Below are 17,325 nucleotides of genomic sequence, written 5' to 3'. Positions count from 1 at the left end.
CCGTCACATGTTTTGTTAGATTTATTCCTAGATATTTTATTCTTTTTGTTGCAATTGCAAAAGGAATTATTTTTTCCACTTCTTTTTCTGACACTTCTTTATTAGAGTATAGGAACACTATGGATTTTTGAACATTGATTTTGTACATTACTGAATTTGCTTATTGTTTCTAGTAGTGTTCTTGTAGAGTCTTTAGGCTTTTCTATATAGGGAACCATGTCATCCACAAATAGAGACGGTTTGACTTCTTCGTTTTCCATTTGGATGCCTTTTATATCTTTCTCTTGCCTGATTGCATTCTCTAGGACCTCCAAAGTTACATTGAATAAGAGTGGCGATCGTGGACAGCCTTGCCTTGTTCCTGATCTTAGAGGGAAGGTTTTTAGTTTTTCACCATTAAGTATAATGTTGGCTGAGGGTTTGTCATAGATGGCCTTTATTATGTTAAGGTACTTTCCTTCTATACGATTTTGTTAAGTGTTTTGATCATAAATGGGTGCTGTATCTTGTCGAAGGCTTTTTCTGCATCTATTGATACGATTTTTATTATTTAATTTATTTATGTGGTGTATCACATTAATCGATTTGCATATGTTGAACCATCCCTGTACCTCTGGGATGAAGCCCACATGATCATGGTATATAATCTTTTTAATATGTTGCTGTATACGGTTCTCTAGTATCTTACTTAGGATTTTCCATCTGCGTTCATGAGAGATCTTGGTCTGTAGTTTTCTTTTTTTGTGTTATTCTTACCAAGTTTTGGTATCAAGAGTAATATTGGCTTCATAAAATGAGTTGGGAAGTATTGCCTCCTCTTCGATTTTTTGGAAGAGTTTGAGGAGAATAGGTATTAAATCTTCTTTGAATGTTTGGTGGAATTCACTGGTGAAGCCATCTGGTCCTGGACTTTTACTTTTTGGTAGGTTTTTGATGATTGTTTCAACTTCCATACTGCTGATCGGTCTATTTAGATTTTCCAGTTCTTCTTGATTCAGACTAGGAAGGTTGTAGTTTTCTAGGTACTGGTCCATTTCTTCTAGGTTATTAAATTTGGTGTTATATTCTTTTTCATAGTATCCTTGTATGATGCTTTGTATTTCTTGGTGTCTGTCATAATTTACGCTTACACACCTGATTTTATGTGTGTCTTTTCTCTTTTGTCTTTAGTGAGTCTGGCCAGGGGTTTGTCAATTTTATTAACCTTCTCAAAGAACCAGCTCTTTGTTAATTTATTTTTTTTTATTTCTTTTCAATTTCATGTATTTCTACTCTAATATTGATTATTTCTTTCCTTCTGTTGATTTTAGGCTTCAGTGATTCTTCTTTTTCTAGTTTTTTAAGATGACACGTTAGGTTGTTTATTTGGGCTCATTCCTGATTTTTGAGATAGGCCTGTAATGATATGAACTTTCCTCTTAGTACTACTTTTGCTGTGTCCCAAAAGTTTTGATATGTTCTGCTATAATTATCATTCGTTTCTATGTGTCTCTCGATCTCTCTTTTTATTTCTTCTCTGACCCAGTTATTCTTCAGTAGCATGTTGTTTAACCACCATGTATTTGTGGTTCTTCCCATTTTCTTTTTACATTTGATCTCAGCTTCAAAGCATTATAATCAGAGAATATGATGGGTATGATTTCAACCCTCTTATGTTTGTTAAAGCTATCTGTGTCCCAGTATGTGGTCAGTCCTTGAGAATGTTTCATGTGCACTAGAGAAGAATGCATAGTTAGTAGTTTTGAGATGGAAAGCTCTGTAAATGTCAATTATGTCAGTTGGTCTAATGTGTCATTTAAGGATGTTATTTCCTTATTGATTTTCTGTTTGAATGATCTGTCCATTTCCGACAATGGGGCATTTAGATCCCCTACTACAATAGTGTTTTTGTCTGTTTTCCATTTAGTTCTGTTAGTAATTGTTTTATATATTTCAGGGCTTCCTGATTAGGAGCATAGATATTAATAAGTGTTATGTCTTCCTGGTGCATGATTCCCTTTATCATTATGAAGTGTCCCTCAGTATCTTTATTTACCTTTTTTATTTTGAAATCGATTTTGTCTATTAGTACTGCTTTTCAATGCCACTTGCTTGAAATTTTGTTTTCCCCCCTTTCACTTTGAGTCTGTATTTGTCTTTGGAGCTGCAATGTGCTTCCTGGAGACAGCATATGGTTGGGTTTTGTTTTTTGATCTATTCTGCAACTCTGTGCCTTTTTTTTTTTTTTTTTTTTTTTTTTTTTTGGTGAATTCAGTCCATTTACATTTAGGGTAATTGTTGAAAAGTGAGGTCTTCTTATAGCCATTTTATCTTTTGCTTTGTGGTAGCTCAGTGTTTCCATTGTTTCCTTGTCTTTGTGTTTCTGTTTTCTTTATTTTGGTTGGCTTTTGTGGTTTTTCCCTCTTGTCCTTCTTGTTTTATGTTATATACTTCAGTTCTGAATATTTTGTGTGTGGTTACCATTATGAATATGTAAAGGATAGTTATATATATACAATTGTCCATTTTATTCTGCACGTGCCTTATCTCTATTACCCTTTGCAAATTTGGATCTTTGAATCCCCCCCTTTTCAATCATGATTATCTCAGTTTGTCCCTATGTGTGCTGAACATTCACTTCTATCTTGCTATAGCAATTCTCTCCTTAGTGTTTAAGCTTATAATGCCCTGTTCTTAGTAAGAGTTGCACTTAGTAAGGGTTGCTTCTATTTGCCTGATAGTCACTTTACTCCTAATTATGTATATTTTTTTGTCATTTTATTTTAGGTGAGCTGACCCTTTTCAGTATTTCCTGTAATGTAGACCTCGTAGTGGAGAAGTCCCTCAATTTGTGTATGTCTGGAAAGGTCTTTATTTCTCCTTCATATTTAAAGAGCTTAGCTGGATCCATTATTCTTGTCTGGTAGTTCCTTTCCTTTAATAGTTTGAATATTTGATTCCACTCCTTTCTGGCTTTTAAGGTTTGTGCTGAGAAGTCTGACAATAATCTAATGAGTTTTCCTTTATGGGTTACCGTCATCTTCTCCCTGGCTGCCTGAGAATTCTTTGTTTGTCGTTGATTTTTGATAATTTTAATATAATGTATCTTGATGAAGGCCTTTTTGGTTTGAGATAATTGGGTGTTCTGTTGACTTCTTGAATTTCAAGCTCCACCTTATTCCTAGTTTGGGAAATTCTAGTCAACTATTTGCCTGAAAATGCTTTCTAGTCCTTGCTCCTTTTCCTCACCTTCGAGAATGCCCATTATTCTTATGTTTCCTCTCCTGATGGTATCAGCTAGTTCTTGTATTTCTCTTTCATTATTTTTCATTCTTCAGTTTGTTCTTCCTTCTGACTTATTTCTGGATTTCCATCTTTGATATCATTGATCCTTTCCTCCATTTGGTCAACTCTATTTTCCAAGCTTGCTATTTCATTTTTCATCTCCTGCAGTGTGCTCTTTATCTCCAGAAGTTCTATTCAGTTCTTTTTGAGGGTTTCAATCTCTTTACTAAAAACTCATTCTGCTCATCTAGTTGTTTTCTCAATTCCTGAAATTGTTGATATGAATCGTTTTAGATCTCATTGAGTTTTTCAGAAGTACCATCCTTAATTCCGTCATTTAAGTCATATATTTCTATGTCTGTAAGCTTATTTTCTGGAGATTTTTCTCTTTCTTTCTGAGCTGCTTTTCATCTAGGCTGTTCATGGTGTTTAATGGAATGTTTCTCCACCTAGGCATTAATGAAAGTGTATTCTGCTTTTTTTCCAGAAAGATTTATTATATTAAGATCTCTCCTTAGCCTATGGTAACTCTTATGCACAGATCCCAAGCTCAGATGTGCTGTTGTGCCGTTTGAGTGTCTTTGTTGAGTTTTAGTTGTCAGCTTATTGGTGTTTCAAGGGGAGAGATCTCGAGACGTCTCTCACTCTACCTGAACATTTCTTGTTATACTGGTTTGCTGTTGATATACTCTTTACCTTTGTCTAGTCTCAGAAGCTCTTTATCTGTCTTTCGATTCTAAATGACAGCTTTGCTGGGTTGAGTGATCTTTGTTGCAGGTCCTTGCTTTTCATCACTTTGAATATTTCAAACCAATCCTTTCCGGCCTGCAAAGTTTCTGTTGAGAAATCAGCTGATAGTTTATGGGAGCTATCATAAACTGACTACTTTCCTTGTTGTTAACTGACTGCTTTCCTCTTGCTGCTATTCTTTTTCTATTTTTTCCTCCGTCTTTATTGAAATAGACAATTATTTGCTTGTATTTACATTGTACAATTCAATGAGTTTTTTTTTCAGTTACAGTTGGCATACAATAATATACCAGTTTCAGATGTATAGTATAGTGATCAGAGATCCACATAACTCATAATCACTCCACTAAATCTAGTACCCGTCTTCTCCATTACATATTTATTACAACATTATTAACTATCATCCCCATGCTACACTCTACATCTCCATATCTATTCTTCAACTATCCATTTGTACCTCCTAATCCCTTTACCTTTCTTTTTGTCCTCCAAACCCCCTCCCATCTAGTATCCCTCTAAATATCCTCTGTATCTATGAGTTTATTTCTGCTTTTGTTGTTGTTGTTGTTGTTGATTTTGTTCTTTAGATTCCATATGTACATGAAATCACGTGATATTTTTCTTTCTCTATCCAACCCATTTCATTCAGCACAGTACCCTCCAGGTTCATCAAGACAATATCTTTCTCCATTCCCTTCTTTTCAGTCTGTGTTTCTCTTTTAATCTGAAGTGAGTCTCTTGTAGGCAGCATATGTAAGGGTCGTTTTCTTATCCATTCACCACTCTATCTTTTGATTGGAGCACTTAATTCATTTGAAGTATTTGTTGGTAGGAATGTAGTTATTACCATTCTTTATTCCTGTTTTTGATATTTTTTTTTTTCTTAAAGAAGTCCCTCAACATTTTCTGTAATACTGGTGTTGATTAATTCCTTTAGCTTATTTTTCTCTGGGAAGCTCTTTATCTGTGCTTCATCTCTGAGTGATAGCTTTGCTGGATAAAATATTCTTGGTTGTAGATCCTGGGTTTTCATCATGTCAAATATTAAGTGCCAAGTGCTTCTGTCCTGCATAGTTTCTTTTGAGAAATCAGCTGCCAGTCTTATGGGTGCACCCTTGTAGGTAACTAACTGCTTTTCTCTTGCTGCTTTTAAGATTCTCTCTTTTGTATTTAACCTTTGACATTTTAATTATTTAATTTTGAAGTGGGTCTCTTTGGGTTCCTGGATTTTGACATGGATATTTTTGCCTTTAATAGTGTCCCATAAGCTCCTTAAATTATTATTATAGTCTTGGCTTCTTATTTCTTGCCATTCTGATTGAGTGTCCTTGGCTTCCCCATCCTCTATTTTGGTCATTCGATCCTCTTCTTTATCCACTCTGTTGATTCTCTCTGATGTACTCTTCATCTCAGATAATGTGTTGTTCATTTCTGACTGATTCCCTTTTATAATGTCCATTTCCATTTTTATGTTTTTTCATCTCTTTATTAAAGTTATCACTGATTTCATCTACACATCCCCTAAGTTTATTGAGCATCTCTATAACCTGTGTTTTGAACTCCGCAACTGTTAGATTGCTTGACTCCATTATTTCTGGATCTTTGTTCTGTTCTCTCATATAGTTTTTGCTTCTTTGTCTTCCCATGTTGGCTGCCTTTCTGTGCCTGTTTCTGTCTACTAAGCAAAGCTCTTAAGTCTCCCGGTCTTATTAGTGCAGCTTTGTTTAGTACATGTCCAGTGGCACAGTCCTGAGATGAGTTCAGCTGCAGGCCAAGTTTAGCCCCAGCCTGTGTCCTTCCAGGGCCACAGGCTGTTATGATTCAGCAAGCAATCCACAGATGCTGTGCTTATAGTTTCCGCAATAGTCCACCAGAAACCGAGGCCAGCTGCCACCAGTGTGTGTCTAATCACTGCTTGGCAAGGGATACCTGACTAAGTGAGGACACACCTGGATGTGGTTTGGGTGGGGCCGCAAGTTGGGGGAGGCAGAGTTTCAGGGAATCCTCTTGGCAGAGTGACTTCTGTTAATCAGTTTGATGACATCTCCACTATGACAGCACTGGATCTACACACTGGGATGGGAGAGAGCTCAACAGAGAAACAATGGATGCCGCCGGCACTTCTGTACACATCAAGTCTTGCCTCAGCCTTCACTCCAACAACTCACTGTCCCCCTGTAAGTCCTTGGTGCTTTCTGCACAGCCGAACCAGCACAGGTGCTCAGAGCAAGTAGGTCCAGTACCATGAAAGTCTGCTCATGGTGATACCCTCTTTAAGAGGCGTCTGCAGCTACCGGAGCCTCTATCCCACTCAACCACTTGAGACTAGGCAGCCTCGCGTCCTTTCCCCATCCTACCGTCTGCCGTTGCAGGGTGATTTCTTGGATTTCTTCATAGTTGTATGACTTGTTCATCTAGATCCCAGGTGATTTTCCTTGCTGTTTGCTCCTTGTTTCTTTCCCAACTTTGATTTGGTTGCCAGAGGGATGAACATAGCCTCTATCATTTACGCCACTTTTTTTCCCACCATATCTCTTGCTGCTTTTAAGATTGTCTCTTTGTCTTTAACCTTTGGCATTTTAATGATGATGTCTTGGTGTAGGCCTCTTTGGGTTCCTCTTGTTTGGGTCTCTCTGCACTTCCTGGGTTTATATGTCTATTTCCTTCACCAGGTTAGGGAAGTTTTTCCTTATTATTTCTTTAAATAGATTTTAAATTTCTTACTTTCTGTTTTCTTTCTGGTACCCCTATGATGTGACTGTTGATATGCTCGATGTTGTCCCAGAGGCCCCATAAATTATTCTCATGTTTTTGGATTCTTTTTTCTTTTTGCTGTTCTGATCACATATTTTCTGCTACCTTATTTTCCAAATCACTGATTCAGTCTTCTGCTTCATTTAATCTACTGTTGATTCTCTCTCATGTGTTTTTTTTTTATTTCAGTTATTGTATTTTTCATTTCTGACTGGTTCTTTTTTATGTTTTCTATTTCCATTTTTGTTTTCTATATTTTTAAGTTCATAGTAATCACCAAGCATCCTTATAACCAGTGTTTTGAATTCTGCATCTAGTAGTTTGCTTGTTTCCATTCACTTTAGTTTTATTTTTTTCTGGAGCTTTTTCTGAGCTTCATTTGGGACATGTTTCTTTGTCTCTTAGTTTTGGCTACCTCTCTGTGTTTGTTTCTATATATTATGTAGAGCTGCTCTATCTGCCAGTTGTAGTAGAATGGCCTTATTAAGTAGGTGTCCTGTGGGCCCAGTGATGCAGTCTCCCTGGTCACCTGAGCTGGGTGCTCCAGGTGTGTCCCTTTTGTGGGTCGTGTGTGCCCTCCTATTGTAGTTGAGCCATGACTGTAGCTGGCACAGGCTGATTGGTTGCAAGGACTGGCCATGACTACAGTGGGGGAGCTGTTGTGCAGGGGTTGACCCTGTAGAGCAAGATTCACTTTAGCAGGGCTCTGGTGCCTGCTGCATCTATCCTTTGTGTTTGTCATTTGTTGAGGTACTGGTCTGGTGTAGTCTGAAGCTGATGACGGGGTTTGTTGGTTCTGGGGCCTCTTGGGAGGGTCTCTGTTGCAGGCCAAGGTCAGCTGCTGCCTGTGACCTGCCAGAGGCCACTTGGTATGAGCTACAAAGTGATCTTCAGACGGTTTCCACTTGTGTTGGGTTTGGAGGTGTCTGGAAGAGGCTAAGCTGCTGCTAGTGCCAGGCTTGGGGCTGCTTAGCAAGAGGTGTGGGGTATTTGAAGCTAGATGCTGCTTATTCTGGGTTTGTGAACCTTTGATAGATTTTAGGAACGTCTACGGCATGAGCCAAGACAGGCCATTTGTATGGAAAAGCCCTTGGAAGTAGCTTGGGTGATTCTGCAAGTTGGGTTGGGTGGAATCTCAGGGAATTACCAGGGCTGGGTGACCAAACTCATATAGCACCTGCTTGGGTTGGGGTAGGGCTCAACAAAGGAACAGTGGCTTCTGCCAACACGTACATCTGAGAAAAAGCTGCCACTCCAGCCCTTGCTCTGAAGCCAGACACTTTAGTTCTTTTCCATATATTACTGGAACCTTTTGATCTGCTATTCTAGCACTGGAGTTCAGAGAGAGTCAGTCAGTTCTTCAGCAATTAAGTCCATGAGTGAGCCCTTTTGAGGAATGCATGGGACTCCAGCAGCCCTCTGTCTCATTCAGCCATAATCTCCACTTTTTTTCACAGCCAGAAGTTGTGGGGACTTCTCTTCCAGGCACTAGAACCCTGAGAGGGAAGCTTGGTGTGGGACTAGGACCTCTTGCTCCTCCAGGAAGACCTCTGCAGCTAATATATCTCTCCCGATTTTTAACAACCATGTCTGTGTGGGACCAGTTTATTCCACATCTCTGTCCCTCCTACCAGTCTTGATGTGGCTTCTTCTGTATATCTTTAGTTATAGGACTTCTGTTCATCTAGACTTCAGGTAGTTCTCAATGATGGTTGTTCTGTAGTTCCATTGTAATTTTGAAGTAGTCATAGGAGGAGGTAAACACAGCGTTTACCTACTCTGTCATCTTGTTTGGAAGCTCCCCTACACATTTATATTTGATTTAATTTGCCATTTTTGACTTTCAGGAAAGTTAGGCCTATTTGTACTCCCACCCCCCAGCAGCTGAGAGTATGTGTTCCCCACACATTTCCAACGATGGCTGTTATTGTTCTTTCTGCCAATGTGATAGGCAAATATAGGGTGCATTATTGTTTTTATTTGCATTTACTGTCCTGCTAATGTAGTTGAGCATCATTTCATATGCTTTACTGCCATTTCTATTTCTTCTTTGTAAATTGCCTTTCAGTTCTTTTGACTAGTTTTCTAAGGGATTTTTTTAAATCATTGATTTATAGGAGTTTTTGTAATATTTTGATAACAAAGATATCAACCCTTGGAAATTTCTGGCAGATAGTCTCTTCGTTGACTTTAAACTATGTTTATTTTTATGTCGTTAATTCTGTCAATGTTTCCATTCATGATATTTGTTTTTGGTATCTTAAGTGGAAAGGGCTTTCCCATCTCTAGATCATTTTCTTCTAATATCTATATAGTTCTTTTGTCTACCCTTACTTCTTTTTTTTCATTCGAATAAATTCCACCTGGAATTTATTTTGATGAAACTTGCTCTCTACCTCTATCTTTGTTATTTTTTCAGTGGAGTCATCAACCACATGTTGAAATACTTTGCCCACTGATTTTTGATATGTCCTATCACATAAATTCCCATCTACACTGAGTCTTTCTAAAAGTCTTTTTATTGGTTGATTTTTGCATTGGGTAAAAAAGCACTTCATATTTCAATCGATTTCAGTCGTATCATAAAGAAGAAGGCCAAGAGTCAAGTGAAGAAGTCAGTGAAGAAGATTTGGAGGTGGGGGCTGAGACAGCAGAGGGAGTGGAAGTTAAACAAAGGTAAAAAGGCATGAGAGGATATAAAAATAATGTAAATAAGAGGGTTAAGAAATTTTTGTTTATTTTTACTATGATAAATAATTCAACAATTTCTTGCAATGGAAACAACTTGCAGTTTAAGAACAGTGCTTGTCATATTACTATTTACTTAATTTTGTGAATATTGTTAGTACATTATGTTATTCTGTCTTGGTTTCATCTAGAGACTGTTAGGTTTTCAGAACTTACTGACAATTATGTACTTTGTTCTTTGATTGATGAATTTCTCTAACTGAGTGAATAGGTGGAACCTGTCTTGCACTCAACCTTGGGTTGTTGTTTTTCTTTTGCTACCCAGAACAGATTATCATTGGAATGCTGTCCGAAAAGCTCTCTCAGAGGTTAGTATTTCCTGTCTTGTCAATGATGTCTCACTTTGTTACCTAACAGTATTCAAACAGGGTGGAGACTTTGGAAGATAGCATTGAATCAGATTCAAACAGGGTGGAGACTTTGGAAGATAGCATTGAATCTTAAACAGATTCCAGGGCATGGAATGTACAGAGCATACATTTCTGGTTTAGTAAGCCTGTGCTCCAAGTAACATTTTCTATTATGTCTTTTCTATAAGAAGAGTGGATTTGAGGGCTTGTAAATATCTCTCATTGATTCTGCCTGAATTTTCTATCATTTGAGTAAAGATTACTGTTAAATTTCAATTAACATGAAAAATTCCAAAAAGCTCAAAAAAGTAAGAAATTATCCATAATTTTGTCATTTAAAAATTATATAACAAAATGAAAATTCATTCCCTTCCATAAGTAACCACCTTTAACAGTTTAGTAAATATTCTTTCTGACCTTTTACCCTGCTTCTCACTTACATGGACATGCTCGTGTGTGTGTGTGTGTGTGTGTGTGTGTGTGTGTGTGTACATATATACAAAAAAATCATTAGTTCTTTTGTGTGTATCAGTTTATGACATTAGCTCATCTGCTACACGGCATACATTGGAGGGACATTTTGATGAGGGTTGTGCAGGAGCACAGAGCTCTGCTCATTGGGTGCAGCATGGGGGTTAGGTCCTTGAGAGAGGCCAAGATTCAGTGATGGCCTCCTCTCAGGAATTTCTGTGTTCGTCTGATAAAGAGAATACTATAAATGTGAAGAAACATGAATAAAAACAAGCAAATCAATTTGTTTTTACCGTCTTCAGCAGATAAGCACTGTTGATGTGTTAACCACGATGGGAGCTATTCCTGCAGGATTCAGGCCTTCCATGCTCTTCCAGCTTCTGGAGGAAGGTAACAGGTGTCTATCAGCCACCACAGACTTTTAGTTAATTAGTCAAGCTTTATGTCTAATTTTCCTGTTTTAGCCAAAACAAATTGTTTAAAAAGATGTTGAACCTCACATCTCATTGGTGCTCATCTTTTCCTTATCTTTCCTGTGACAATGGAGAAGGACCCATGGTACTGTCAGAGGCCAGCCTGTCTACTTTTGCTCTTGGCTCCAGCTCCTTTCCTTTATTCCAGAAACATGACTGTCTTAAAGGTCAGCCCTTCCCTGTATCTTCAGCCCACTTCCCTTCTCTCACCAGCTTCTTTCCTCATCAGTAGTACTAGCATGCCCAATACCTCCCACCTCAAAGAACCAGCCTCTCTAGCCCTGTCCCTTTCTAGGTGAAGGCTCCCTTTTTTCACTTTTCTTCACAGCAAGACTTTTCTAAAGTTATCTCCATTAACCTTTTCTGTTTTCTTACTTGTTCTTGCATTTTCCTGTACTTGACAATATTTGTCCATAAGCTCATTTTAAAGAAGAATGATGTTAAGGGAGGATGTCCAGATACATTGAGTTGTGGAGTTATCCATGGAAGGGCTGCTTTGAGGTTCCTCTGCTCTCAGCACCCCAACTTCTCATGAATGCCCAACTCCTTCTCTTCTTTTGGGTCTCAGGGTAAATTCCACCTTCCCAAAGAAGACTTCCTTGAGTAATGTAGGTCCCCTGACTCCTGTCCACCTGAGCACCTTTTATGGATCTGAGTCAGCTTATAATTATCTTATTTATTCTCTTGTCTACTTAATTTTTTAATTGTTTCCCTACTCAACTGTAAACAAATAAGGACAGGAACATATTTCCCTGTTCACATTGGTATTTCCAGATCCTAGCATAGTACCTGGCACAGAGTAGGAACTCAAAAGCTGATTTCTTGAATGAATATATGATTTTGTAGGTAAGTATTCTTCATGACTACAATATGGGAGAACAGTATCGAAATGGTTTTAAGATGTGAAATTAACTATTTTATATACATATTTTAAATCTCCAAAAAGTGTTTACAGATTTTCCGCATATTTCAAAAAATATTTGAATGGATCATCTTTATCATGGGACATGTTATTGGCCTAACAGTCTTTCAGATCTTCCTTAAAGCTGCTCTGAGATCAGCTCTTAGGTGCTTCTATTTTTACATTTCATCCGTTGTTTTTATGTGTAAATCTCCGTTGGTATTTCTGTCTTAGGAAGCCCATTTCCAGCAAGCAGCTTGGCCTTTTGGGTGTCTGTTTCCTAAGTTGGTAGTAAAACATAGATTTTTGACTTTGAATTTTATTCCTTTCTTTGTAAGAAAATAAAGGAAAAATTATTTTTGCAGGGAATCAGTTTCGAGCAAGTTACTTCTTACAGCCAGAGCTCGCTCCTTCACAGCTGGCCTTCAGAGATCTCATATGGGATGCTAAGACAGGCACTGTAAGTATAGTCACCACCAGTAGGATTATGGCTTTTCTAGATTGTGTCGTTATTGCAAGTATATTAGTAACATGTAAATTGATTAATACATTATAGAAAACAGAAAAAAAAAATGGTTTCTGTATTGTAATTTTGAACCACTCAGTGAGTTTCAGCTAACGTAAAACTTGGGTTTGTTACTGTGACTTCATCTTGTTTCTCTTCTTTATTGCTCTTTTCTCACATCGTTACAAAGAGGATAGTACTATGCATCTATCTTAATCACTTTTTGCCTCAATTTCTTCATCTGTGGAAAGTGAATAATAATAATAATACTTCCAACATAGAATTATTGTAATAATTACATTGTATGTATGAAGAGGCTGACGACAGTGCCTGGCTCATGATAACTCAGGAAATGTTAGCTAGTATCATTATCAGTAGTAGTAGTAGTAGTAGTAGTAGTAGTAGTAGTAGTAGTAGTAGTAGTAGTAATATTATTTTGATTAAGTAGGATTGAGGACATTGGTAATACTTTATGATTATACTTCTTTGGGTATAGCTTAGAGTAAAAGATTCTTGTATCCTCAGTATTTGAAGTAGGAAATACTCTTGATATTTAATTGTACACTCTGACTTTTTAGCAGGTATAAACCACATTAGAACACATCACTCTTCTTCTTGTTTACCTTCTACTTTTTCTCCCTTCCAGAACCTCAGGGGAAGAATAAAAGGACCCAGTGTGGCCACATTTTGTAGGGTGGGGTGGCACAGAATTTTAGTACCCTTTTCCCTGTCAACCTGAGCATTGCCTGGAATTTTCTTAGTATTAAGTATCTTTTATTACAAGTCAACAAAGATGTTGTATTTGGTCTGTTAAGTGTACAAGTACTAGAATAAATGGCATTTTATTGTGTAGACTTCTACCCAAATAACTAAATATTCAGCTCCCGTTTCTTAAATTGCAAAAGTGACAAGCTTTTACATGTTATGTTATTTTTTTCAGTGATATAATTATTTAAATGGAAAGGCCCATGACCAATAAAGAAGAATGTTAAGAATTAAAGATATGCTTAAATAAGAAACCAGAATGCCAATTTATTTATTTGCATCATGAACTATACCTGTGAAGTAGAACTGAATAATTGCTTCCAATGCAAGTCATTTTCTTTGTCAAAACATCTGCATAAGGCCTTTGAGCCACATTTCTCTTGCTTAGGCCCACTTCCATGTTTGGAAGTGTACTTTCCCTTCTAATAAAACTTTTTTTTTTCGGCTATAAAAAAAAAAAGTCTGCATAAGAAGCCAAGTGACAATGTAGATGGAATTAAACCAATGAGGAGCCAGCTGGGTACTATGAATACTAGTTTGACTGTCTACACTCACCCACATTATAGAAGAATGACTGTGAATGAACCTCGAGTAGAGTGATTCAATGGTCAAGTTACACATTTTATCTGATTCTACTGACTGTTCATCACAAATTTTATGCATTTACCACCCCCAAGCAAGTATTTTACATATGTATGAAAAATTTACCTAAAGTTTTGATTTAAATTGAACATACTGTTGACATTTTTCTCGTGGATATATATTTGCAAGTAAACTTTTTCCTTTTATTCTTTTTTATTCTATATACATATTCTTAAGTATTTATAAAAGATGTTTTGAAAATGATTTTGTCTTATAAGTCATAAAAGTAAACTTTTTTAATGACTAATTTCTCTCTCAGATTAGGTCGAGACCAAGTCGTGTTTCATTGATTCTGACCCTGTGGAGCTGTAAAATGATTCCTCTTCCGGGAGTGAGCATCCAGGTTCTCAGCAGACACGTGCGCCTCTGCCTGTTTGATGGTAATAAGGTGAGCTACTGAAGATCACACCGGTTCATTTCAGAATGAAAAATGTTTTGTTAATGCATGGGGTCCATCTGTCTCTGTGTCTTTCTCTCAGTCTCTCTTTTTTGTCACATGTTTACGTGTGTGTGTATGTGTATATTTATGTGCAAGTGTATGCATACGTGTGTATGTATGTATGCGTGTATATGTTTATGTATATGTGCATATGCATGTATATGTGTATGTATGTATAAGTGTATGTGTGTATAGGTATATGTGTAGATGTATATATTTGTGTTTGTATATGTTTATATGTATGGATATGTGTATGTATATGATTATGTATATGTTAATGTGTATGTAAATGTATATGTGCACATATATGTGTACTGCATAGGATCTGTCTCTGTCTTTCATTCTCTCTTGTTATATGTTTACATGTGTGTATGTGTATGTATATGTATAACTATGTTTATATATAAATATATGTGTTTGTATATGTCTGAATATGTATATGATTATGTGTATGTATATATGTATGTATATGTGTGTGTTTATATGTGTATGTGTGCATGTACATGTATGTATGTATATGCTATACTCATATATTTGTGTGTATGTATATGTTATGTGTATATGTATGTATATGTCTATGAAATAATGGTAGAATACAAACCACATGGGTTTTGATGACATAGACTTAATTCCTGGCTCTTTCAGTTGCTAGGTATGTCATGTTGGTATATATATCGCAGTTAACTCCTCTGATCCTTATATTTTTCACCTACAAAAAGGTACTGATGCCTGTCTTCTAGTATTCTATACAGACCACTTTTTAAGTGCACAGTGTGTTGCATTTTTGACAAATATACAGGATGTGGAGTATTACCCTCACCTTGCAATGTTTCCTTGTATCCTTTTCCATTTAACTCCTCCCTGATTCCTAAGAGAATATTTTTACCCAGTACCAAGGAAAGAATTTGAATGACTCTAAAAAAATTGATATGCTTATGTGCTACAGTTTAAATTAATATCTTTAATTACATGTGCTAGACAAGAAGAAAAATTTTAAATCAGTGATCAAAGCTCTCAACTCAAGAAGCTAGAACAGGAAGAAAAAAGAATGGAGGAAATAATAATATAAGATTAGAACTTAATGAACAAAATAGAAAATCAAAAAAGGCAAAAGTTTATTCTTTGAAAAAATTAGTAAAATCGAGAGATGCATAGTAAGACTCATCAATAAATTTTAAAAAGTGATAGAGAAAGAAAACAAATGATCAATATCTGACATGAAAATGGAGACTTCATCACAGATTCCACAGACATTAAAAGGACCATAAGGGATATTATGAACATCTTTATGCCAATAAATTTAACAATGTAGATAAATAGATAAATCTCTTGAAAACCGTAATTACTGAAACTGATACAAGAAAAAATAGAAATTTTAAATAACCTTTGTTAAAGAAATTGAAACTGTAATTTAAAATCTTCCAACAAAGAGAACTTTTGGCCTACATGGCTTCAATAGTGAATTCCTCCAAACATTTAAGGAAGAAATAATACCAGTATTACACAAATTCTTCCAAAGAATAAATAAAGAGGAAATGCTTCCCAACTCATTTTATAAGGCCAGGAAATATATGATTCCAAAATATGACCAAACATTACAGGAGAGAAAAATAACAAGACCAGTATCCCTCATGAATATCCAAACTAAAATCCTAAACAAAATATTAGCAAATTAAATATCATGACTAATTGGGAAATATTGAATTTGAATTCTAGGGATTCAAATGCACACAGCTGTGTAACCAACATTTAACATTTGAATATAGACCATTGTAATAAGCCATAGTAACAGAACTAAAGAAGAAAAATATATAGTCATCTCAATGGATTTAGAAAAAGTATTTGATGAACAAGCCAGATCCCGTCTGATCTCGGAAGCTAAGCAGGGTTACACCTGGTTAGTACTTGGATGGGAGACCACCTAAGAAGACCAGGTGCTGTAGATGTAAATAAAATAAAAAATAAGGATTGTAAGCTGACGAGGTCCTTGCAGTCTGTGAGGTCAACCAAGGGTTGCCTCACCTTAAGAAAAAAAGTATTTGACAAATTTCAAGACCCATTCATAATTTTCAAAAATTTTTCAACAAACTAAGAAGGGGATTTCCTCTTTACCAATTTTCCAGATTGGAAAAGGGCAACAAGAGAAGACTAAAGCTAGCTTCATCATACTTAATGGTGAAATACTGAACACTTTTCCCCTAAGATCAGGAAAAAGTCAAAGGATAAGATAATTCAATTGTTTAAATGGGTGAAAGACTTGAACAAGCACTTGAAAATATATGTGAAAAACCAAGAGACATATAAAGAGATACTCAACATATAATAAGTCATCAGGAAAACACAAAACCATAATGAGAGAGATCCAGCCATAGGCTATGTACAAGAAACCTACCTTAAATATAATAATACAAGCAGGCTAAAGGTAGAAGAAAAAGACATAGCACTCAAAAGATATTAATATCAGACAAAGTAAACTTTAGATAAAGGACAATTACCAGGAATAAGGAGGTACACTACGTGATAAAAGGGATGATTCACCAAGAAGATGTAGTAATCCTAAATGTGTATACACCTAACATCAGAGTTTCCAAATACATGAAGTAAATATTGATAGAACCAGAAGGAGAAATGGGCAAAGCCACAGTTATAATTAGAAACTTCAATACTTCTCCCTTCACAATCTGTAGAACAGGCAGACAGAAAATTAATAAGGATATAAAAGAATAGAATAATACCATCAAGCTGTATCTAATTAACATTTGTATAACACTTCACCCCCAAATAGTAAAATACACATTCTCTTAAGTGCATAGGGAACATTCAGCAAGATAGATGAACCCGAACAAATTGAAAGGATTGAAATCATACACTGTATGGTCTTTGATGACCACATGGAATTGAATTAGAAATCAGTAACAAAGATACCTGGAAAAATCATTAAATAATTGGAAATGAAACAACAGATTCTAAATAATCAATAGGTTAAATGGAAATTAGAAAATATTTTGAACAAAATTTTTTGAACAAAAAAGGAAAATGTAACATATAATCTGTGGGATGTTGGCTAAAGCATTGCTCAGGGATGTTGATAGCACTAGGTGCTTACCTTAGAAAATTCTCAAATGGATGGTCTGACTCTCTCCTGAGTGGTGAATAGGGCTTTACAAGGCAAAGAGAAAGGGACAGGTGTACCTGATTAAAGAAGCAGCACAGATGAAGGTCTTGGTAGGAAAAGACTTGGGAAAAGGGAGGCTAGTATGGCT

The 17,325-nt window shown here is 36.3% G+C and overlaps 1 protein-coding gene across 16 annotated transcripts in view; it reads left to right on the top strand.

The window, feature by feature from the left end:
* Positions 1-17,325, top strand: part of NPHP1 (nephrocystin 1) — a 77,505-nt gene that overhangs the window by 24,176 nt on the left and 36,004 nt on the right. For 14 of the 16 annotated variants that reach the window (XM_025044798.1, XM_006909050.3, XM_015587136.2 and 11 more), the window contains 5 exons: positions 9,344-9,444; positions 9,782-9,824; positions 10,640-10,727; positions 12,077-12,171; positions 13,883-14,011. In XM_025044798.1, coding sequence (XP_024900566.1) covers positions 9,344-9,444; positions 9,782-9,824; positions 10,640-10,727; positions 12,077-12,171; positions 13,883-14,011 — 456 coding nt within the window. The remainder of the gene's footprint in view (positions 1-9,343; positions 9,445-9,781; positions 9,825-10,639; positions 10,728-12,076; positions 12,172-13,882; positions 14,012-17,325) is intronic. The other 2 variants (XM_015587140.2, XM_015587134.2) reach the window with 1 other exon arrangement.

This window comes from Pteropus alecto, unplaced genomic scaffold (genome assembly GCF_000325575.1).
Source record: "Pteropus alecto unplaced genomic scaffold, ASM32557v1 scaffold191, whole genome shotgun sequence".
NCBI lineage: Eukaryota > Metazoa > Chordata > Mammalia > Chiroptera > Pteropodidae > Pteropus > Pteropus alecto.
This window is presented reverse-complemented; position numbering and strand designations above follow the sequence as displayed.